This window comes from Solanum verrucosum, unplaced genomic scaffold, assembly GCF_900185275.1.
Source record: "Solanum verrucosum unplaced genomic scaffold, falcon-dt-bn FXZP01000184.1, whole genome shotgun sequence".
Classification (NCBI taxonomy): Eukaryota; Viridiplantae; Streptophyta; class Magnoliopsida; order Solanales; family Solanaceae; genus Solanum; species Solanum verrucosum.
Window position 1 is genome coordinate 989440 of NW_026020302.1, and position 25619 is coordinate 1015058.

Here is a 25619-nt window from a genome sequence, read left to right on the forward strand (position 1 = left end):
CTTATATATTTTCTTTTTATTTCCTTCTTAATCTCGTTTTGAGTCGAGGATCTCTCGAAAATAATCTTTCAACCCTCATAAGAACTAAAATTTATGTTATTGTGTAACGATACCCTTCTCAAGTTCCAATTATAGAATTATATCAGATATGTTATAGTTATTTTTTTCTTATTTTATAACGATTTTAAGTTAATACAATAATAATAACTGAGTTCATAATGAAATATTTAGTATAATTTTTTTAATAATTTTCTTCATATATATTATCTATGTTAAAAATTGTGAATTCAGATTAATTTGTTAAATTGTAACCGACAGTTAAGATTCGTCCATGTTATTTGGTATAGTATATTGGATGGTTAAATTTAAGTTTATATCGTTTAGTGATAAAATTATCCTTGATAAAGATAATTTTATATTGAGAAAAATAAATATATTAATTCTTGAATGATGTTTTAAAAAAATTATAAAAAAACATTGATCTACATAAATTTACTACTACAATATATATAATTATATAAACTTAAATCACTCTAATTTGCCACTTAAATATATGGCTGAATTTAGACCACGTGTCGAAACCAAGTAAGACCACTTTTGTCATTTCCCAAGAATGTCAAAAAAAAAAATAGTGGCTGGAAACAATTGAAAATCCCCAAAAATAATTTCATGTTTCCCATGCTTAAATGAACGAGTTAAAAGATTAAATTAAATTAATGAATAAGTATATGAATTATTGACACATTTAAAGTTAGTTGAATTTATATGAGTTGAGTTGAAATATTATAATAAATATGTCATTACCTAGCCCATTTTAATAAAATTTAATTTCTATATTTTTTAATTTAAATAATTTGTCTAATTTTAATTAGATACAAGAGTGTACAAAAATAAACAAAGAACTTGAATCTTGTAATTTTAAACTAAAAATAGGTGAATGTACTAAAAAAATTGTTCTTATAATCTTAAACATGTTAGGTAAAAAAGAGATATTTTTCTAAACAAATTAGAAATGATTTATCTTAAACTATATCAAAGCATAAAATGTACTTCATCAAAATATATTGACATAATTATTGAATAGACCGAACAAATCAAAATAGATTGCGTTAACAAAATTCTCGGTTTCAAAAGGAGCGGATTGCGCGGATCATATGTTTATATTCTAATTTCATGAACCCTCTATATAGAGCATTATTTATTTTAATTCAATAACCATGATATACGTGCTGAAAATTGTTTTCCAGAAAAGACTAATATTTGTATTTTTTATGTAAAAAAATAAATAAATGAAACACGTGGCAATTTAAAAGAGAAGTCATATCACCTGTTGTAATTTATAATAATTTTCATTAAAAAAGTCCATGGATTAATTGACACGTAATAGGAAAAAGTTTGCGTGTGAAAATGAAGTTAATAATTTGATGGAATGGGTCGACTAGATAGGTTGGTAAAGAAGATAAAAAGAAGTTTCTTTTTCTTTTCATTTTCTATTTCGTATTTAATATTTATATTAAAATTTGATTAAATTTAAATTTATATTAAAACATCGAGTAAAGTGTTCTAATAAAGATAATTTCATATTCAGTACAACTTTCATTCAAAATATTTTACGTAATTAAAAATGAAAGATTATTTATCTTTTTTGGCGATCTTTGATAAATTAAGTTACTGCAATTTATAAAGGGAAAAGTTTGATATTGCTTTTTCTTCGTGCTATAGGAATGTACGATTTTTTTAATTAATTTTTTTAAGGTGCATTGAATTGTTGGGATCTTGTAGATTTTGGATTAAGATTTGAATTAAAATGGAATAATTACTTTGGATATTGTTAAGATATGTAATAGTGTTACCAAGGAAATAAATTCCTTTTTCTACGTGCTTTTGGAAAGTACGATATTTTTTTCTTTTTCTCAAGGTGCATTGAACTTGTTAAAATTTGTAGGTTTTGGATTAAGATTTGAATGAAAAAGACATGATTTTGGAATAATTACTTTAGCTATTGTTAAAACATATCGTCTAAAGAAATATATTGTGGTATAAAAGTAAATTTCATTAAATTGCGTATAATATTTCGTAAGAACTTATTTGAAAATTATGTGTAATTATTAATAATGAGAAATATTGTTTATTATCATTATATATTATGTTAGGAAAATAAGTATTTTTATTTTTAATTAAAAGTTTTGAATTCATGAAGTTTTGAAAGTGGAATCATTTTGATAGTGAATATTTATTGTTTTTAGATTTTCTATTTACTTAACTATCGGGCTTAAAAATGAAATACTAACATCCTACCATCAGTCTTAAAAATGAAATACTAACGTCCTATATAAAATTAATGGCTATTTTAAGAGATGGAGTAGAATTTTATTTTTATATTTTTCTAATAACTCCTACAATATATACCAAAAAATATTGTATATAGAAATGGAAAAGCATGAGCTCTTTAGGTCCATAAAGAGAGGTTAATTAGTTGTCCCCAACAAGATTTTCTTCATACTCAAAACTTGAATTTGAGATCTAGTTAACGGTGAATCAGTCTCACCACTACACCACAACTCATATTGGTAGAGAAAGGTTAATTATAGGTTATGGAAAAACACACAACCTTGTGGGTGTGTTTGGTATGGAGGTAAATGTTTATTGATTTTTTCCATGTTCGATTGATCAATTTTTTTGAAATATATTTTCTCTAGGAAAATAAGTTAGGACGAAAAAAACTTAATGGAAGTACGAAAAACTTTTACAAGTGATGTTTGTGTCATTTAAGTTGGGGTTTTTGTCACTCATTCTCTATATTTGATACTTGTATTAAGAGTGAAAGCAAATTTAATATGGGTGAAAATCATTTACAAATTACATCCCAACTTTAGTTTAAAATCAAGCCCCTCCTCCAACTTTGAGATATAGTTATTATCCTTTTTTTTTCTTCATTGACTTTTTAAATATCTATTCTATCCTTACGTTATTAGTTTTTATCTTATTTTTTGTACCTTTTTAAAATCATAATATTTTATTATTTAATTTATATATATGTAAAAAACTTCCTATAAACAAACAAAAAATAGAATAATGAAAAATATTAATTGAGTAGAATCATTTTTCTAACTAGTATCATTTCCCTATTAGATTAAATTCATGTATGGTTTCTAAATGGATTTGCCAATTGTATGCATCTATAATTTGACTTGTTAAAGAATACTTATAGTATATTCTATTTCTCTTTTTAGGAGGTGACCACCAATTTTAGGAACAACTAAACCACCCTTACTCATCAAAATGATGAAACATGGTGTTTTTAATGTTCATTGTGATGTGCTGATGTGATTTCCATGCCAATCAAGACATATATTTGTAATAATCGTATTTCTGCTTTTTAATTTCTTTTAATTTATTTTATATATATATATATATATTGATTTAATACAAAATTCAAATCCGGTTAAATATTGACCATTATATGTAAGACTATCATTGTCTATGGTTGAATATATTAACTAATCACAACATAAATAGCTGAAGTTTTCAAGTATCTGACATTTCAAAATTTCATTGGACCTATAGTGCGCGATTCAGATCTAATTGAACTCAGGCTTCATTACTTTTGTAATGAACTTTCCTCAATTTTGTTGCTAATAAGATTATGATTACATATATATTTATTAACCTTAAAGTATGACAAATATTATTGATTAAATTAAGATATTTTCGTTAGAGAACGGGTAAACTCATACCTTCTTCCATCCTAATAAAAGAAAGCAACAATTTTTTTTTTGTATTTTATATTTACTTCAAAAATGTATGCATATTTCATCTTGATAATTTATTTGTATTGAATATTTCTATCAAGTTTAACCTTACAATTTAAGAATAACTAGAAAAAATTCTCGCAAATAATGCATATAGGAGTGTCTTTTAAGGATGGATAGAAGACTTTCGAGAAAATGAACAAAATAGTCCTTAATATATTGGTAATGTTTTATCTTGTTCCTTAATGTATTTTACTTGATTGAAATGGATCTAACAGTTTGTTTTATCCTCATTTGTAGCTTTTCGTCTTGGGAAGCAATTAGTTAAACTTTTGTTATTGCAACTTGAGTAATTTGAATTACAAAGTATTCATTCTAGCCACTTTGGCTCTGTAACACTAACTTCTAATGTATCATTATGAATTCAACATGTGAATTTTATAGATTCAGATTCAATCCTTTACCACATAACCATTAATTTGTTGGGTTCAGACCTCATTACTTATACAGAATTATTTGATTTTTAACACATATAATACAAGATCTATGCTAAAAAATTTACTCTGTTGACCAGGATTAAAGTACCATTTTACTTCATACATCTTTTTATGATAACTTTCAAACATATTAATTGATTTTTCTAAAGGTCATTTCCGTAGTTTATCAATCAAATAAAGATTTACTTATTGATTGTTATCTCACTGTTTTTTCGAGTTAAATGAGTCTTTTCTTAAATTTACTTTCCGAAATGTGCAATTTTAATAACAGAAGTCCACTAATTGCTTAATTTTTGTGAGAGTAAGCGTGCATCATCTTATTTTTCTTCGCAATTTATTATACCCCTTTTAGACCACGTTCTAACAATTCTGTGCAATTTGAAGATTTTTTGAAAAAATATTAAATGATGATCTAAAATTCATAAGCCACTGCAAAAGTTAGAAGACGATTTAATATATTTTATCGATAAAATTGAACAATATCAAACATTATATTCAAGTCTAATGTTATTTAAAAGAACAATCTTCTAAAGACTAGATTTTCATAATTTTTTAAAATATGAACCAAATTGAAATGTTGTCGATACATTCTCATGAAAGATAATTGCACATTTAACAGATCAAATAAAAATATATAATATATATTTATCGATTTTTTTTTAAGTGAACGACTATTTATGTCAATTTTCCTTCGTAGCAAATTACCCCAAAACATGGGCTTGTTGTTGCACTTAGGCCCAAAACTAAATCTTTTTGGTAAAACCCAAACTCTCCTCTTCTTCTTCTCCTTCTTCTTCTTCTCCAGTCTGAAAAATTACAGAAGCAATTCAGCTCTAATACTACAAAAATGTCACAATTTTGGAAACCAGGAACTGAACGGCCCCGTCTCGTAGATGATGAAGAGGGTGGTGTTCTTCTCTATACTACATCTTCCTCCTCTTCCTCTGGGTAATTTTTTTTTTTTAAATTTAATTTTTAATTTTTTGTATATGTTGTTATTTATGTAATATTTGTGGGATTTCAAGATTTGGGTATGGGAGTTTAGAGAAGCAAAGACAGAGGTTACCTGTGTACAAGTACAAAACTGCTATTCTTTACTCAGTGGAGACTCATGCTACCACCATTATTGTTGGAGAAACTGGAAGTGGAAAAACCACTCAAATTCCTCAGGTTGTTTTTCTTGATTTTCTGTAAAGTTCATATTTTTAATTTAGTATGATGTGAAATGTCCTCCTTGGAAATATATTTGACAGTCTTGAACTTGTTGGGGTTGGCTATATGAATCCTCAGACCTCAGTATCTGTTATGATTTAGTATTTAGGCATTCAACATAGTTAGACTATGAACTGTCTTCCATTAACCAGAACTGTGGTGGAGCCATGACTTCATTATGGGAATTCAAAATATAAAGAAGAAAACTCACGAAGAAGTGATGAGAATTCAGCATATAACATATACTGGTATTAAGTATATGTACATTAAAAGGGAAAAAGATTGACCTATCTATGCAGTGTAGGTGTCAGTTGACTTGCCTTGGACAAAGGTGACTCTGGCACAATTTAATAAGGGGATTAAAAAATATGCCTGAATGCATCTTCGTCACTACAACTTCACTTATATCAAGGGGATTCTAAAACTTATATACATACAAAAAGATTTATGTTTTAACCTTTTTACACAGTATAGTTTTCCGATGAACTTCCTTATTTGTGGTTTTGGGGGGAGGGGCAGTTATGCAGCATGTGATGTGGTATCAGTAATAATTTTGAGTTGCAAAGAGTGGAAGTATGTCTATATATTTGTAGGAGCAAGAGATATATAGTGGGAAAAAATTGCTTAGCCTCATAATGGCAGTGAATTGTTTCTCCATAATTTGGTTTAAAATTCTTCAATAGTTTTGGCAACCAACCATCAGAAATAATTTTACAAAACAACCATTTTTTCTGCTAAACATATTACTGTCAAGTGGAACCATAGGTATGTATCTTTATTATTTGTCTAAAACATGTGAATGAACATATTGTTTTAGTTTGGTTAACAAAATAAACTCTTTTAGAAACTTGAAAAGTTTAATGGTATTTGATACATTTTGATGTGTGCAGTACCTGAAAGAAGCTGGTTGGGCTGAGGGAGGGCGAATGATTGCTTGTACCCAACCAAGGAGACTGGCAGTCCAGGTGTAGTATTCTGTTACTGAGCTCTATATGCTCTTTAAGAAGTGAACTTTTGTGTCTTATATGTTTGTCTTGATATCATTCTAATCGAGAGTAGATGCAAGCCATATGGCTGCTTGTGAGGGACAAATATATTTGTACTTGTAACTTTATTTTTGAGACTCTCCTGGATACTTGTATTTACAATTAAAGTAGTTACTCTTCGGTTTTGGTTAAGAAAGTGAAAATCGCTACTATTGACATCTAGTTGGCCCAAACATATTGTTAGAGTGGATTATAATCCCACAGTGATTGGTGGTTTGCTTGTATGGATTTGGGCAATCCTCCCCTCTTGAGCTAGCTTTTGGGGTTGAGTTAGGTCAGATGTTATATCTTTACATGGTATCAGTGCTAGGTTCATCCCTGTTTGGGCTCCAGGTCCATGCTTTAGTTGGGTCTGGGTGTGAAGGGTGTGTGTGTGTGTGTCAGAGTGGGTTAGACCCATATTGGTTGAGTAATGTACTGGTGGTTTGCTTATGTGGATTTGGACAATCCTTCCCTCTTGAGCTAGCTTTTGAGGTTGAGTTAGACCCATGTGTCATATCTTTACACATATGATATTGAGGATCACTGCAGACATCCTGCTCATAATCTTTTGGACCATAATATCTCTTATGGTTCAGTTATTTTGAAACACATCTTTCAAGTCTCAATCTTTTATGTTGTAGGCAGTTGCTACGAGAGTTGCCGAAGAAATGGATGTTAAACTTGGTGAGGAAGTTGGTTATACTATTCGATTTGAAGATATCACGAATGAGGTGGGAGCTCTTTCTTTGTACTTACCATTTTTTTGGGATAAAGGAAATAATCTTTTGCTTCATCATCAGTTTTTTAGAGTTCATACTTCATAAGTTCCTAAAAGAACAGAAAAATCTTTTGACATCTGCTGGGATTGCATATTTCAAGGTGTTAGGTCCTGTAATGTTCTAGGAAAGAAATTAAGTTTAGTTTGGCATTTCTACGTGACTATGTTAACCTGAAATAGTTTGTTCCTTTTTTTGGATAAAATATGTTGACCTGGAACAGTAATGGTGGTGTTCTTTCACTACAGGAATTAACTAGGGTCAAATTTCTTACTGATGGGGTTTTGCTGAGGGAAATGATGGATGATCCTCTATTGAGCAAGTATAGGTACTGTTTATGCTTTTTATGCCTTGGAAGGGTTCGAGTGCCTCCTTTTCTATCTTCTTCATCATGTAGTGCTGCTTTAGTTCTATTATTTACACCCTCGTTCTTGACTTTTTAACTTCATGGAGTCCAAGTGTCAATCATTTCAATGCTATTAGAATATTGTGTTTGGTAGAGAAGACTGAAATAATAATCTAAATTTTTTAAAAGTGGAGATTTATGTGTTGGCTAATCTAATAATCAATGTTTAAGCTTCACAATGCACATGATGGGCTGAGCTTAGAATCCCGCTAGCACTTCTCTGTTTATTATGTTTTTTTCCTTTGTTAAACTCAACACTGAATTGTGAGTTGCATTTCTTTAGAAACCGAGCTAGTAAAATTGGGGAAGAAGTATAGAATCACAGAGAAATATAAAGAAAAAAATTCACTTATCTCTCCTGAATGCTGTCTTAACTTTGAATTAGCGTGATTTCTTTCCCAAAAACTCAGACGTGCTTATGAAATATAATCCACTTTCTACTTCTAGCAGATACTGAAAATGTCTACTGGAAGGTGAAAATTCTGTAGTCTGATTTGTCTTTTTAATCATACAGTGTGATTATGGTAGATGAAGCTCATGAAAGGTCTCTCTCGACGGACATCTTATTGGGACTACTGAAAAAGGTTGATCAGGAAGTACTCTAGACTGGTTATACGTATTTTCTTATCGTTTGAGTGCACTTAGTTTAATTCTTATATCTAAAATTTTTATTGCTCCTATGGCTTCTGCAAAATTTAGATTCAAAGGCGTCGGCCTGAGTTGCATATTATAATATCATCAGCTACGATTGAAGCAAAATCAATGGCTGCTTTCTTTAATACCAGGTTGGTTCTTCTTGTGACGAATGTTTACTGAAGCTTTATAATTCTATACTCAAAAGTTCAAAAAGTTTGATTCTCCTTTATGCTTTCTATTGATGCAATTTCTCAGTAGGTTATGCTTCTTGTTTTGAGTTGTATTCTCTAAGTGGATATATCAAGTATTTTTCACCTTGTTGGAATAAGTGCCTTGTCTTATTTTGAATATGTAGTGGAAAATGTGACCTTTTCTTGCACCAGAATGAACTCCCTTGAAAAACATTTGCGCGTGTGTAAACGAGTTGCTCTACCAACCGAGCTATAGCCCTTAGTGCAAAGTTTAAGAACAGGTCATATTTAAGTAAATTGTTGCCAGTGCACTTCCCTTTTAGTGTTAAATCATGAGCTCTGATGGCTTCTCCATGAGGTCCTTGTGGGCAGTTGAGGTATGCGATCTTTTCTATCCAGGGGGGTTAAGAGGGGTGAGGTATGCTCCTGGCATCTTGGAGTTGCTCGATGATGGATGGAAGAGTTTGAACTCATTCTATCAATTCTTTTCCTCAAGACTCAAGTTTTGGCTATAGCCTTTGTTGAATTGAGTGGAGAAGACAATCCCTAGAATAGATATTGAGCTGATCTTATGCAAACTCTGGAAACATATTAAAACAAGGATTATTGTTTATTAGTTTTGATAAGTTGTTTATGAGAGCTAATTGATTAATATTTATTGGGTTTTGGACTAAATGATTACTTGCTCTCAAAGTGAGAACTAAAATAAAGTGAATACTTGTTTCACTTTTGCTTTGTCACTCACCTTTGGTTCCTGTCTCTTGAGTCTTTTGGTATTGGTTTGACACAATGATATAGTAGGCCTTGTGAAGCTTAAGATTAAGTGATCTCAACTTACTTCTCCCATTTGTGACCACTCTTTGTGTGTAAATTTTGTTAACAGGATGTTCAATGGTCATAGTGCTAGTTAGTTGGTACATTAGTGAATGATGTTTCCCGCCTCTGTCTGAGCAATGCTTATGTAGAATTTTATCAATGCTATTAAAAATGATGACAGAAACTCTATGGTAAGGATAGAAATGGCTTTTGAAGAAGCGGTTGATTTGTTACTAGCTATAGAAAAACGTGAAGTACTTTTTTTTTTAGTATCTGTGGTGTCTGGGCTAGTTGGCATGCACCTCGACTAATTTCACTGTGTGCACTAACACTTCTACACGTGGCCAAAAATTTTCAGAAGACGACGGGAGGAGGAGCAAGGACCAACAAAAGAACCTGCTATTCTGTCAGTTGAGGTATACGGATTTGTTCTTTGCTGTCTGCTTTGTCTGCATAACCAGAACTCAATAAAGTTAATTAACTAAATTGCTTAGTTGAATTGCAGGATGTCTATAGAATCATTACGTACTCTGTGAACATCTAGGGTAGAGGATTTTGTTTATGATTTTCCTTGGTTGATTTGGAACCTTACTGAAATATCATCTTTTTACACTGTGACCTTCTAGGGTAGGGGATTTAATGTGGAGATATTCTATGTTGATGATCCTGTTTCTGATTACGTTCGGTCTGCTGTTTCAACAGTAATGTCGATCCATGACCAGGTACACACTAGAACATGACTTCTTTGAACTATTTGGCTACATCATGCTCAAATGTGAAAAATGTCGAGTTTAGTTCTCATTGATGAAATCTCTTCTGTACCATTGATTCCCACTTGATGATAATGTGCGTACAACATGGTCTTTTTTGGCTAAGTTGCCCAGACTCTTCACTTTCGGTGCTGCACCCATGTCGGATTCTCCAAAAATATACTACTTTTGGAGAATACGACACACCTGTTGACATTTTTTAAGAGTCCAAACAACATAGGTTTTTGGGCACCTTTGCTCTCAGCAGAGGCACGTTTCCGCTAAATAATTATGGTCCAGCTAACTTCTTTTCATTATCTTATATTGAGTTCTATGGCTACTCTGAAGGATATGTCTAATGAAAATTTTGAAGCACGTGGTAAATAAATTTCCAAAGACCCATTTAAGTTGAGGGGGTTGGCTTATTCAGACAATTCTTGGTGCAGAAACTCAGCTGAGTGTTATGCCTTTGTTATGTTGTTTCGTTTGTCTACAATGTGTTGCATGTGACCTCTTGTACTAGATCTCTTTGAATGAGACTATGATTGAAATCCGTGATGTCTCAATGCTGCCTCTAGTGTAGTAATTCATTTTTGATTTTCCCAGGATAACTTTCCCATGATTTCTTTCATCTTTGATTCTTAATATACTATCATACAACACTTGAATTATGGCTCTTCATTTATACTTGTAGGAGCGGATGGGAGATATCCTGGTGTTTCTCACTGGTCAAGATGATATTGATACTGCAATACAATTGCTCACTGAAGAAGCCCAAAGTAGTGGGAAGCAAGGTACTGAATAATCCTCTTAGCCATTGCTAAGTGTTAATAGAATTGCTGACAAATAATAGAAAAGTGGTTGTAGATAAATACATTGCCATGTATGAAATCAAAGAAAAAAAAAGGATAGATAACATACGTTTTTCAATTCACTTTTCTTGCAGGACTGGTTTCTGTGCCACTATACTCGGGACTTCCTCGAGCAGATCAGGTAGGGTAATGCATCATGCAGTTTTTAAGGTTAAGATTTTGTTGAACTTTCACCAAATGGTTCTGTTTCTTCCAATTGTACAGGACCTTGTGTTTTCCCCTACTCCCAGAGGAAAGAGAAAAGTGATATTTTCAACAAATATTGCTGAGACGTCATTGACTCTAGAAGTATAAATCTGAAACCTTGGGGTCAAAATCTTTGAGGCATACATGTTATCACGTTTGTCTTCATCATATTCCTGAGCTGGAAATTTTCTTTCTGTTTTCAGGGTATTGTCTATGTTGTTGATAGCGGGTTCTCAAAACAACGTTTCTACAATCCGGTACTTTGTTTCTCTCTGTTTGACTTGACTCTTTTCCCATGCTTTTTTGTTCAGGTTTTTGTGGTTGATGATGTTACTGTTATTCTGATAAATTTCTACACCATGTCGATTTTGGACCTCATTTTGTAGTAATTTTCTAAATCATCATTCTGGTTTTGTGCACCAAGAATCAGTATTGCCATATCTTACATGCATTACCCGTTTTCAGATGTCATGACTCCTGACTGTGCCTTTTGTAGAAACATTGATACTAAGCTTGTGTTCTGTAAGCTTGAATTTCTTACCCTTAAGCTCCCTCGTTCTTCCTGTTGGTCACTTCGGTCCATGTAAGCATGGATGTACAAAACATGCTTTAATGAGCAAAAGTAGGAAGATAATTTGAGTCTGTCACTATGAAGAATGTGCTCTATATGTTGGACTCTTGCTTCTTCTGATGAAAACTATCCGATACTTTTATATTGAGCTTTCCTCAGTTCTGTTGATTCAGTTTCTGCCTTTCTGGTAATTAGTGCATAAAGATTGCAATATAGAAATGCCAAAAGAAATGCAATGTATGCATGTTATGCCTGATATTTCTTTTTATTTTGGATCTGCTTTAAATCAGATTTCAGATATTGAGAACTTGGTAGTGGCACCGATATCAAAGGCATCTGCTCGACAAAGGGCTGGTAGAGCTGGAAGAGTTCGACCAGGAAAATGTTTTAGGTAGGTGGCTCACCACGTAGAAGCACCACAGAAGAATCCATATCATTATGTAATGATTGATTTTTTCCAAAGCTTAACGCTCCCCAAGTCCAAAATTGTTGTATCATATCTCCAGTTTAGTTTGGCCCTAATTAATCTTAACATTGCTTGACACAGAATATAATTTATATGTAAGGAGTCTTTTTTATGCTAGTCAACAAGTGGATAAACTAAAAGGATCTATCTTCTCACTTTTTTGCATGTGAAACAATTTACATATTAAACTCCCAATTCAATGCGTTATTCTGCAAACTTTTCTTGACATTGCAAATTCAAACCATGTCATTTGATTCACAACAGAGTAAGTACTTGTTTGTAGCGCAGCGCATTATATGTGAATTTAATGAATTGACGCCCTTCTGTTCCCATCATAGATCTCAGTTGGTGAATAAGATCACCTTGTTTGTGTCACTGGTTCTATTTTTCTAATGACTATGTTCAATTAGGATCTTAATTTGTCTCTGGTCCTGGGTGTTTATAATACCTTTCGTGTAATAAATATAGTTGTTGACTCTTCTATTTTCCTGTTCAGGCTCTACACAGAAGATTATTTTTCCAATGAGATGTCTGTGGTGGGAATCCCCGAGATTCAAAGATCAAACCTCGTTTCCTGTGTCATCCAGGTATGTCTTTCTTGAACCAAGAAGATGCTAGTGCCGTGCCTTTTCTTGCTATGGCTTGATGTGTGTGGAGCTTTAAATATGACCTCCTTATCAGGGAGGCTGGCTAGATCATCTGCCTTGTAAAAATTTCATGCCTGATGTGTTATTTTCGTCATTTTTCTCAATCTTCCAACAAAAATGAAAGGTTGGAAGGAAATGAGACCACTATCAATAGAATTTCCCTAATGTGCATGAGGTAGTTTTAAAAAAATAATAATCCCTAATGAGCATGAGCTTTTGCTCTACAATATCAAGTATTTTGTGTTTTTTCTTTGTTTTCTTCATTGCAAAGATCATCCTTTTGATTAATCTTCTCTTTCCATACTTTTATGTAACACAACATCTGAAGAAACAAATAAAAATTATTGTTCATGAAAAATGAAATTTCCTTTTATGCTTTATTTTCCGTAAGACCACCAAAGTTTGCTCATTCATGAAGCTTCTATTACTTGATTGGGGGTAATTGGCTTATTCAGCCTCTATTTGTAAATAGAACATGTTGAAAGGATTGTTGTGTTGCCTTTTGTATGAGTTTCATCTCCTTTGTGGCGTCAAATTTTCAAATCTGAGTCTCATCCTACTGTTCAGCCTGGCAAGAAATTTCTTGGATATTAGCTAATAACGTTCTTATCTATGTCCCAGTTGAAGGCTTTGGGCATCGATAATATTTTAGGTTTTGATTGGCCAGCATCTCCATCACCTGAATCGATGATCAGAGCACTTGAAGTACTGTACTCACTAGGAGTACTAGATGACGACGCCAAACTTACTTCACCTACTGGATTTCAAGTTGCAGAGATTCCACTGGTATGTTTCTGACCAGCCATCTCATATGCTCTGTTAAATTTCCTCACTTTTTACTTCTTTGCTGTTCAGTGCAATCTTTTTTTTGCCAGCTCCAGTGGTATGACTTGCAAGTTGGAGACTTCCTGTCAAATTTACAGTTCTGTTACCTTTATTATGACATTTCTCACCAAACACTACCCCTCTTCCCCATTCTCCAATAAAAGCATTAAAAAGGAAATACATCTTACAAAAGTATGAGCAAAGGAATATTTACACAATTATGAAAATAAAGTAACACCTAAGGGGGTGGCCTAGCGGGGAGACCCTGTTCAAATCCCAGCAGTGGAAAAGAAGTGCTAGGTGATTTCTTCCACATCTGTCTTAAGTCTTGGCGGGCATAGTTAACCAACACCTATGCTGGTGGAAGCAAGCGGCAGGTACCTGGTAAACCGAACACCACCATTACAAAAAAGAAAAAGTAATAAAGAGTTCTACAATTGAGGGAGAGAGAGACACACACAATTCTTTTACTCCCATTGGATACTCAATTTAATTTTGTAGAAGCCTTTGCTTTGGGGCTGGTAATAGACATTTAGAGTATGAATATTTGTTGCTAGCTGTGGCGGTTGAGGCGACTTGCTTAAACTGCAACACTGAACTCTTTTTCGTTTGTTGTAGTCTATCGTTATCACTAGCAATTGGAAGATGCAGTCTTGACTTTATTCATTTTCTTCTGTAACATCTAATTGTTAATGAATAAAAACCAGTTACCCCCAAGACAGCTTATGCTGTATACTATATATAGCTCTCTTATACTGATGCACTGTGTTGTTGAGTGCCATAAGTGTCAGATCAATAGGAAGTTGATTAACTAGATGCTTGATGCTTTGTTGAAGGTCTCTCGGTGCATTACAATAGTGCAATGTGTCTCTCAATTCATGGATCTAGGAATTTTCTTATTCGCGCAGTTTCTGAAACTTGTATTTTTGTGTAGGACCCATTAATATCCAAAATGATCTTAGCTTCTTGTGAGTTTGGATGTTCGGAGGAAATAATTACCATTGCTGCTGTGCTCTCCATACAGGTAAATCCTCGTTTCCGAACCCTAATTGATTTAGCAATAAAACAAGACTTCTATATTTTGTCAGATCAATATATTGTTTATTTTTGCAGTCTATTTGGATTCCTGTTAGAGGAGTACAGAAGCAGTTGGATGAAGCTAAATTGAGATTTGCAGCTGCCGAGGTTTTTGGTTTCTTCCTTTTCGCTTATTAGGTTCACCTCTGTAATAACTTATTTATGTTATACTTAAAGTATACGATGAACTACACATTTGACAACTTGCAGATGTGTCTCATAATAGATAATGTAAAATTTAGAGCTTAAATAAATTATACTGTGCTTAAGATGTTAATAATTTTCTTTTCCACTTTTCTCCTGCTTCATTATCACCTTTAGTTTGTATTTTCCTCTTGTTGTAATAAAATTATATTTTTTGTTCTTTCCTGGGATTTATGCTAAGTAATCTTTATAATTTGTGTCCATTGTCATTTGATTCATCCGAATTGACTGTTTTATGAATTAACAATTGTTTACTCAAGTATTGAGTTGCTTATTGGAGTGAGTACAAATTTATCTAGTGGATACTTAACTTGTATGAAAGATCCCAAGGCTACAACTAAGTTCAAACTTTCTAACTTGTAATTCTCAGGATCTTGCACTTCCCTTTTTTTTCCTTGTTCATTTACTTGATTCATTGCATAAGCAGAAATGTTTTCCCAGTCAAGAACTCATATTGGTGCAAAATAAAAAAAAAAGGACACATATTGTGTTTTGTCTTGTGATTTCTACAAACTTGCCACTCTGCTAACTATCACCTTCAAGGCTTAAAAAGTATCCGATGGAGTTCAATAAAATAGTACATGCAATTACAAGTTTGTGTAGATTCAATACAGTCACTAATTGGAATTAAGATTGCTGCCTATTTGTTTCTAGTGATTTACTTGTTTAGCCTTCTTCAAGTAAATTCATGTGTAACTTCGATATACCTTTGCAGGGTGACCATGTTACATTCTTAAATGTGTATAAAGGATTCATTCAGTCTAATAAATCTTCGAAGTGGTGTCACAAGAATTTTATAAATTATCATGCCATGGTATGTCCCAATCCAACTTCCATACAAAGCATTTTGGATGGTCTACTTTTTACTTTATGCAGTGTTTCGTGAACGTTCCCCTTGTGACATCCTTGATTTTTTCCCATTATGCAGAGAAAAGTAATTGAAGTTAGGGAACAGCTGAGAAAAATTACACAACGGTTGGGCATAGGACTGAAATCTTGTGAAGGGGATATTCAGGTAACTTAATTTGCTGATTCAGTTGTTAATGTCAATAGCATTCAAATTTCAACAGACCGTGGAGCAGTTGCCCATGTTTTAAAACTGATTGCTCGCTTGTCATTGACTGAATATTGTTGCCTGAATCATTCTTTTCCGCCACCAAAAGGCCGTCAAATTAGAGCTGCAACTGCCGCTAAGGCTTCAATTAAAATTATTCACAGGTTTAGAGATTGCAGCTTGGTCACTTTCTCAATAGCAGCATATTTTTTAAAAACTTTTTTGGGGTGACTCTTTCTTTTATGATGTAATAGGCGTAACTAAATTTAGTCATTTCACAGGCAGTAAAGAAGGCAATTACGGCAGGTTTTTTTGCCAATGCTGCCCGCTTAGAAGTGAGTATGAAGTTTGGTACATGTAGCTATTTTTGTCTTAAAAGGCACTCTTTCTGTTTCTGCCTTATTTTTCTGATATGATCATATTTGATAACTTCTGTTGCTGATATTTGAAACAGCCATTCAGTCACAATGGGATGTACAAGACTCTCAGAACTTCTCAAGAAGTGTATATTCATCCTTCATCTGTGTTGTTCAGGTATTTATCTATTAATGTCTCTATCAAACTCTGATAGCTTGATTGGTTTGCTTATATTATGGAGACGTAAGAATTATTTCCCCTTAGTAGTCATAAGATGTAGAAATAACGTTCACGTGTGCGATTGATTGCCATTTTAAAGGTATCAATATTTCTGTAACTGGTTTCGATAGTCCAAGTATCTAAAGTTATTAAGAATACTAGTCATTTCTGTTGCTCAAGTTGGAGAAATCCCATGTGGGCTCCTGGCCCAACTTCAGTTGGGGCTCAAGTTTAGAACTCCAGGGAGTATGGTTGACGTGCACCTGACTCACACATCATGTACTTTGTCCTTACCACTGAACCAACACCCTAGGAACTAGGAAGATCTATGATTCTCGAGTCAAATCCATAGATAGGAAACGGTATCATTCCCTTTTTTTGCATCCTATTGTAGTATGGTGTGGTCAGGAACTTTCTCGTCGCCATCTTTTCTGCTATATGTGTGCATGGATACTGAACATCATATTAGACCTTGCTCAACAAGAGCATGACTGAATTTTGTACTAACATTTTCACATTTCCTTGTTAGTATCGACATAAAACTTAGTTGAGTGGAAGTGTATTACATCACTTACATGTCTAGTTTATAATGTGGTTTTCTCATATTTAACAGGGTCAACCCGAAGTTCATCGTGTACCATTCTCTCGTTTCAACAGATCGTCAGTACATGCGAAATGTCATCACTATCGATCCTTCTTGGCTAACGGAGGCTGCACCTCATTTTTACCAGACGCAGCTGCATAGTTCTATTCCTCAATGATACACAATTTTCTTGGATGTTCCTTGGCAGCCTCATTCTGGTTTGAAAATTTTGTTGAGTCATTTGTAAACCTTGTAAATTGGTTATACCTTTCTCCCATAGGCTCAAGAGAGGTCAGTTAAACACCTTTCGCTTGAAAATTATACTGTATATATAGGTCGAATATTACCTTTTTTGTAGTAAAGGTAATTAAGATGATTTAAATTTTAAACCAAGCCCAACATGAATAGCCAACTTGGTACATAAACACTATTTGATCATTAAACCAATTAAAGGTACATATACATGACTTATTGCAAGTTGCAACAATTATAAAAACATGACAAAAACAAAACAAAACACAAGTAGTTTTACTAGAGGAAAGTGAATAGGGACTCTATTCATAACTTCCCTTTATTTTTCACACCAATACAGGTACACAAGTCTTAATTATATATAGACTTTCATATAAACTTAAAGATGTATTTTCATAAAGCGCGTGGTTAAAGAGGAGGTTGCAGATTTCTGATCTTAGCTTTAGACACAACAATAGCCACAAAGGCCATTGCAAGTTGAGCAATAGTTACAATATATAACTTGGCCAATTCTGAAAATTCTACCAAGATTCCTCAGTAAATGGTGTCCATGAAAAAACACTCCCTTGGCTTCACTAGTGGTGTTTCCATTCATTGCTGCATCAAAAAGTGTATGTAGAGCTTCATATTAGTTAGTGACGGAATCAGAAATTCATATAAGGGAATTCAAAAATACAATAAAATAGTATCGCATGCACCATATATAGTATTTAGACATGTAATATAACTATTTTTGAACGCCCTTTACCGCTATATACTAAAATTCTCCATGATGTCAAGAAAATTCAACCGTTTATATATAACAAAAAACAAATAAAAACATTTTTTTTATAATAATAAATAGATGGAGACAGTAAATTAACCTTGGGTAAGTGGAGCAGGGGCCTCAGAATTCATCTCCCTTGCAACAATTTGTGAGGATATTATTAGTAGAATAACCAAAGAAAGGTAAATATTTTTGGAAACCATTTTGATTAACAAATTAAACTGTTTGGAATTTGAATTTATTTTATTTTTTTTGCTTATGAGAAAAGACATGCATTTCTCCCCTATTTATAGAACTCAATAATACTTACATGCAACAATCAGAAAAATAGAGGAAAATGTTGAGGACTTACTTTGAATTCTTCAAGAAAAAAAAGAAAGATTTCATAAAGACCTTTTTCTTTTGGGGTCAAAAAGATGGAAATGTAAAATATTATATATATTAGTTAATTATATGGATCATAAAGACTTGCTTTAACTAAACGTAATTTACGGAGGATACGTATCAACCTATAGTATTACAATTAGGAGGGCTGCGAAGGTCTCGAAGATTAAGGTAGATAGTCAAGTGTTATCTAGTTTCTATTATCAATATTGTTATTATGATACCATTGAACTTTATGGGTTTAGTTCAAAATTCTATCACAATTGATTATTTATTATATGTAAATAATTATTTGTACATATTTATACTTCATTTGTCCTAATTTATGTGACACACTTTCTTTTTTAATTCATCTAAAAAAGAATCAACTTTTCATAGCTAGAAAGAATTTAACTTTATAATTCTCTTTTTACCCTCGAATAAATAATTTATACCTACACAAATAAATGTGTAAGCTTTGTTTTAGCCACAAATTTCATTTTTTTTCTTAAACTGTGTCAAATAATATCAAACTCTGTCATATAAATTGAGACAGAGAAAATAATCTTTTAAACATATATACATAGTCTGAGATTCCAAGCCAAAACTATTGAATTTCAATGAACTCGTAAGCCATAACTATCACCTTATATCCATAGCTATCGATGGTTAAACTTTTTCGTCCTTAATCATATGTTTCGAATTTGGGTTCATATATCAGGTAGACGAGAGGGATCAGATGCCAAATTAAACAACCAAAGACTTCAAATTAAACTTTGGCCTTTTCGTTGAACTTGTTAAAAGAATCCCACTTTATTAATTTAATATAAAGAAAATAAGACTACAAGAGTTAAATCATTCCAAAGAATAAATTTTAACAACCAATTAGCTCTGAATAGCGGTCAAGTCAATTAAAAAGCACTATAACTTTTTGGTATTGATGATAATACGTGATTTTATACTTTCTCGTAGAATTTTCATTTTGTTAAATTGTTATTATTATTACTTATTTTTTATAATGTGACATAAAAGGTCTATAAGTTAGCAAAATAAATTTAAAAAACGTCAATTACTAAATAATTATTTCAAAAATGGTCAGTCGATGACGGTAAATACATTAAATATGAATATTATGATAAAATATCGAAGGTACCAAATTAAAATTCAAATTTAATAAGTAAAAAGTGAAAGATGAAGAAAGTAATTCCATTGTACAACAAAATTACTACAAGATGTTTTTTATTCATACATTTTTACTAATTATAGCAAGCTCTAAAGCAGAAAGAGCATTACTAATAATATTACATAATTGCCATTACAAAAGTTTTAATATAATATATTAGTCCACACATAATTAATCTAATTAATTGTGTGGCTTGGCTTGAGTAACTTTGTCCATTGCCTCTCCTTTGTAGGAGCAACACCTATAGCAACCATTGTAATCATGGCCGCAGCAACCGTACCGGCAGTATCCTCCACGTCGTCCACCACCGTGTCCGTATCCACCACCACCGTGTCCATATCCACCACCACCACGTCCGTATCCACCACCACCACGTCCATATCCACCACCAGGATATCCACCACCACCGTGTCCGCCACCAGGATATCCTCCATATTGGGCTTCATGTACTTCATTCTTGTTTTCAGATTTCTTAGCTACATCAAATGTGGAATATGTAATGTTAAAAATAAGATAGGTAGAGACTGGTCAAAATTTTAAATTTATGAATTATGAATTTGTTTTTTTTAAAAAACAACTTGCTTAGTTCTGAATAAATTATTTATACATGTACGTAGTATAACTTAGAATATATATATATATATATATATATATATATATTCTAAGTTAGATCATTTACTTATGAAATGACAATCTTGGTAAGCGTCTAGCATTAGTACATACACATATGGAACTTATGGTACTTGTTTTAGCCGTAGCAATAACATACTCAGTATTATCTTACAAGTGGACGTATTTGAGTCGTTACATATGAATTTTTGTGACAACTTATAGTTGCCACAAAACTAAGCTTTTTGAGTTTTTTTGTGATGAATTGAAAAGCTTGCCACGAAATTCAAGGTCTGGAAACCTTATCCCTACGTATTAGAGAAACAATATCTGATAGACCTCGATTCAAAAGAAGTACTTAATTAAGGTACTTGTTTTAGTGGACCAAAAATGTTGCTAGATAAAAAGTTAGGTGAGATATTCAATATTTCTAAGAGATAAGAGAATAAAATGAGAAAATAATAATCTTACAGTTCTCAGCCAACTCAGTAGCTAAAACCTCAGAGCTTATCATTATAAAAATAGCCAAAAAAAGACCAAGAAACAGAAATGCCTTGGAACCCATTCTTTGTTTTCTTTTTGTAGTTTGAAAATTGAAGGATGAAGAAAGTGAGGCATCATTGGGCTATATTTATAGTAAGATTTTTATGCATTTTTTAGATTGAAGTGAAGGGTGCATTTATGGTATATTTGGTTGGCAAGTAAAAAGATGTTGAATTAGTTTATTATCCTTATTTTATTATTATACTAAAAACAAATGTTATTTCCATCGCAAATAAGTGGATAATTGGTGATATACAATATAATTTTTTCACTTATTTCCCACCGAAACAATTCACTGAAAAAGTAAACAACTTTCTAAATTTTTTATATGAAAATAGTAGTATTTTTTCTTTTACACCACCAAAATATTTGGGAAAATAACCATTGAACAATTTTCAGTAAAAATTAATAATTTCTAAATAGTGTTACAATTTTCTAGTCATGTGAGGGTGCATTTATGGAGTATGGAGTATATATATTTCAAACATCCACGAGCAAATCCGAGGCAAAATCAAAATTTGAACTTTATGAATTCTAAATAAATAACAATATATGTGGTGTTAGTAATTGAGTTCTAAATTTTTGATAAGTGTGTTTATCCTTTAAAGAGAATTAATTAAGTTCCAAAGTACTGAAGTCATAATAATACCTATGAATTTGATAGAATTTTCAGTAATTTTGATTCAGTCTTATCTTTATACTAAAAAGTTTATTTAATATAAATAAATAATTTTATCTAGAATCCATTATCTTAAAAAATTAGAATCCAAAATATATAAACTAACTAATTACTTACTAACTAACTATATTTAATATTAAAAATATTATATATATATCAAATACAAATAATTTTTTCTCGAGAGGAAAGAGCCTAGTACAACTGCTGGCCTACGAATTAAAATCATTATAAATACCAACTTAAATTAAGTACTATAGTTGAGTTGAAAAGTCATTTTAATTTAACTTGCTACCCAACCACCTTTCATTATTACTACTGCTCAAGCTTCAGAAAATATTATTTTTTTATTTTACAAAAATAAACGTGATAAAACAATTTGAATTCCCATTTTTTTTTTTAATTTATGATTTGCATTATTTTACTAATTGTAATGATATCTGTTCTACGTTTAAGTCAGCACACTCGTGCACAAATCGGGGTAATTTGATTATTGAACAGTAATATGAAAGTTGTTATACATCGATATGGATTAATATTGTGATGCTTAATTAGAGATTTGAGTTTAAAATTTCTATAGATAAATAAATAAAAATCTATTGAAAGTGTTCCTAGAAATAGGAACTACAATATATACGCAAAGGGGTGTTAGCTATTAGAACAACGAGAACTCTCACCTTTTTGCTCTCTTGGTGAATCAAACTCACGACCTTATGGTTGAAACTTGAAAGTGAGGGATGCTTATCATCCGAGCAACTCCCTTTTATTATAAAGATATTGATTTTAAATCTTACTATCACTCATTATAAAACCTTTTTTTTTTTTTACATTTTTCATCAAGGAAAAGAATAATCAAGCCTTTATGTGAGATAGAGTGTTGATAATATAATTAAATAAATAAAAATATACCATCTTTAGTTGTTAAATTTTTTAAATGAAATAATCACATAGATGCTATATTTTTTAATATATTCAGACGACATTGAATAACTCTGACACTAGGTTAGGTTATACAATTCAATAAGTTCACTGCACCTTTTACCACATCTATATAAAATATAATGAATCATGATAATAGTTAGGTTGAAAAATATCTAGATATTTAACCAAAATAAAAAATTAAAAAAATATCTAGATAGAATATGCAAACAGCATGATTTTACTGTAATTTTTTTTTCCTGTTTTTCTAAGATATTCAGACGAGTTTGGTTGGAGATATTTTAGATTATTCCAATAAATAATAGACTCGTGATTGGAGAAATAGATCAATAGCGAATTGAAATATCTTAGTAGTTATAGAGAAAAAATCAACTAAAAATCCGTTAATAATAATAGACTCGTGATTATGAAATTAGATCAGTGACCTAGTCATCAATTTTAGCAACTGAAATATTTTAGTAGTTAAAGAAAAAAAATCAACTAAAGCTCACTTACTCGTGATTAAAGAAATTAGATCAGTGATCTAGTCATCAATTTTTTTTTTCGAACTGAAATATCTTAAAAGAAAAAAATTTAAACCAAATCCAAACCAGATCGATATAACATATATTATTTTATTTTTTATTTATAGATAAAAAATATTAATTATAATCTATTTTGTTAATATATTTTTTATTAGTTTATAGTTTTCAATGTTTAGATATATTATTTTAAATTTGGACTTGTAAACTTTTATAAATATTTTATTTTATTTTCAAATCGGAAGTTACAATTATACTTTTAAAATTCGAAGTTAACTATCTACTCTGTAAATATTTTGTTTTGTATCCAGTTTGACTAGAGCCTTTAATCGTATAAATTTAACATAATGATTTCAATAAAATTATTTTGTACTCATGTCAATTTTACCGTCTTTTTGAAGATTTCTATTCATTTAACGTTTTTAAAGTTTAGCTTATCATACCGATAAGTGAAAGTATATTTAATCTCTTTTTCAATCACGATATAATTATAAAAAATCAAAAAAACCAACTAAAACCGAAACCAAAAACCTGACTTAATGTGATTTTAAAATTTAATAAATTGACATGACTAATTTAGATTTAGTTTAATAGAAAATTAAATCAAACTGATATGTACCCCCCAAATAGCATGGAGCGTTACTATATATCATAATTGCCATCACAAAAGTTCAAATATTGAAAAATTATATAAAAAATGGCTGACTCTCTAAATTTTATTGTGCCACATAAATTAGAATATAAGAAAAAATATCCAAATAATTTCAGAGACCTCTCTCCAGATTTGTCTTTATAACACTAATCTTTCTTGTGGTTTGATATATTACACTCATCTCCCTTATTTTGACATTTTTGTAACTAAACTAATTTAAGTGATAAATTTTATTTGATATTCCAAAACTACCCTTATGTGGCTTCTTTTATTAATAAAATTCTAGTCTTTTAATATAATCTCCTCTCAAGAGTTTATCAAATTTTCAAGAAGATCTCAAACAGCTTATTATTCATTTTGATTAGTAACTTTACATAAATCCGACATTGAAATTTAAATCATTTTAACCTAATTAGTGGATAATTGTAAAAAAAATTGTTGATAAATATTTTTTCTGATGAAGATCTACATCAAACTGAAGTATTATAACTTCTTAATAATATATAAAATAAATTAATAATAATCTATAAAAGAGCTGGTTTTATTGCATTGCATCTAATATTACTCTTTAGATCATTATTAACTGTGGCTACTGCATAATGGCAGTAAACATTGGAAAATTGATGATGATTTGAAGAAATCGCTAGATATTATTTATAATAATGGTAGAAAGGTAGAGTATTAAGAAAATCTACAGAAGCTTTATATTTAGTATTTAATAGTTAAGGTCACAAGGGGTAATTTTGGAATATTATGTAAATTTAATCACTAAACTTAGTTTTGTTATAAAAAAGTGAGAATAAGGAAGGTCAATGTAATATATCAAACAACGGGGGAGGTCCGTGTTATAAAGGAAAACCTGAAGGGAGGTCTATGAAATTATCCCTTGTAAAAATGATGTTAAAAGTATTATAAGTCACAATAATTAACAACTTAATTTAAAAAAAATACTATATACAATAGTACTTGATCGACTCTTCAAATTTTATTTGCGTCATATTAATTTGACCATTAATTCTGTACTTTTTTCCTTTTAATTTTGTCTTACTTTTCTTTTTTAGCTTGTTATATATTTGAAAATTACAATAATAATACTTTAAATCAAAATAATTAATAAGTTAAAATATTTAAAAGTCATATAAAAAAATTAACTGACTCTCAAAATTCTATTTGTGAAATATAAAATGGGTTAGAGAAAATGATATATATTATTTGACAGTGACGTTAAAAGTATTATAAATCAATTAACAACTTAAAAATTTAAAAGACAAAAACAAAATTGGCTAACTCTCAAAATTATATCAATACCACATAAATTGGGACATGAGAAGTAACAAAAAATATTTAAAAATTACGTAAAAGGTACTACAAAAATTACAATAATTAACAATTTAAAATATTTAAAAGACATAAAAATGATTATTTTTTGAAATTATATCTATGCCGAATAAATTGGGAAAACAAAATAATATATATTACCTCAAAATCACTTGAAAAAACTATAAATCATAGTAACTAGTAACTTAAAATATTTTTAAAAATCATATAAAATTTTGAATAACTTCTCAAGTTACATCCGTGTCACATAAATTAAAATTAAAAATAATATATATTGGACCCGTGCTTGCACAAATCCCGTATCTTGTAAATATATTATTACTATACTATAGAAGAGGCTACAAGCAGGCAACTTTTAGTAAACGTGCCTGCTTGTAGCAAGGGGTGGTAGTTTGGCAACTTAAAGTTTTCTTTTAAATTTTTTTTTTGTCTTTTATCACTTTATATATATATTAAAAAATTATGTAAGAAGTATTATAAATCATAATAATTAATAGCTTCAAAATATTTGAAAATATATAAAAAGATTTTGTTAACTCTCAAAATTTCATCTATACCACATAAATTGAGATAAAGAGAGAGATATTATATAAAATACATAAAATATATTGTAAATCACAATAATTAATAACTTGAAAATCAAAAAAAATTTA

General features: G+C 30.9%; 2 protein-coding genes across 2 annotated transcripts; one reads left to right on the forward strand and one right to left on the reverse strand.

Moving 5' to 3' along the window:
• Positions 1 to 5032: 5032 nt before the first annotated feature.
• Positions 5033 to 17442, forward strand: LOC125834892 (probable pre-mRNA-splicing factor ATP-dependent RNA helicase DEAH9). Its single transcript, XM_049514039.1, has 23 exons — positions 5033 to 5197; positions 5275 to 5419; positions 6352 to 6426; positions 7131 to 7220; positions 7514 to 7593; positions 8186 to 8255; positions 8371 to 8456; positions 9673 to 9730; positions 9941 to 10036; positions 10758 to 10857; positions 11010 to 11056; positions 11140 to 11223; positions 11325 to 11378; positions 11983 to 12083; positions 12655 to 12745; positions 13427 to 13591; positions 14565 to 14654; positions 14744 to 14815; positions 15627 to 15725; positions 15840 to 15926; positions 16247 to 16300; positions 16420 to 16499; positions 17155 to 17442. The coding sequence occupies exons 1-23, from the start codon at positions 5097 to 5099 to the stop codon at positions 17300 to 17302; spliced, it is 2073 nt and encodes a 690-aa protein (XP_049369996.1). The 5' UTR covers positions 5033 to 5096; the 3' UTR covers positions 17303 to 17442.
• A 2250-nt stretch (positions 17443 to 19692) lies between these two features.
• LOC125834847 (glycine-rich protein-like) lies at positions 19693 to 20967 on the reverse strand. Its single transcript, XM_049514002.1, has 2 exons — positions 20769 to 20967; positions 19693 to 20164 (listed from the first exon to the last, which is right to left on the reverse strand). Exons 1-2 carry the CDS (start codon positions 20860 to 20862, stop codon positions 19869 to 19871), a joined length of 390 nt encoding a protein of 129 aa, XP_049369959.1. The 5' UTR covers positions 20863 to 20967; the 3' UTR covers positions 19693 to 19868.
• Between the last annotated feature and the right edge of the window lie 4652 nt (positions 20968 to 25619).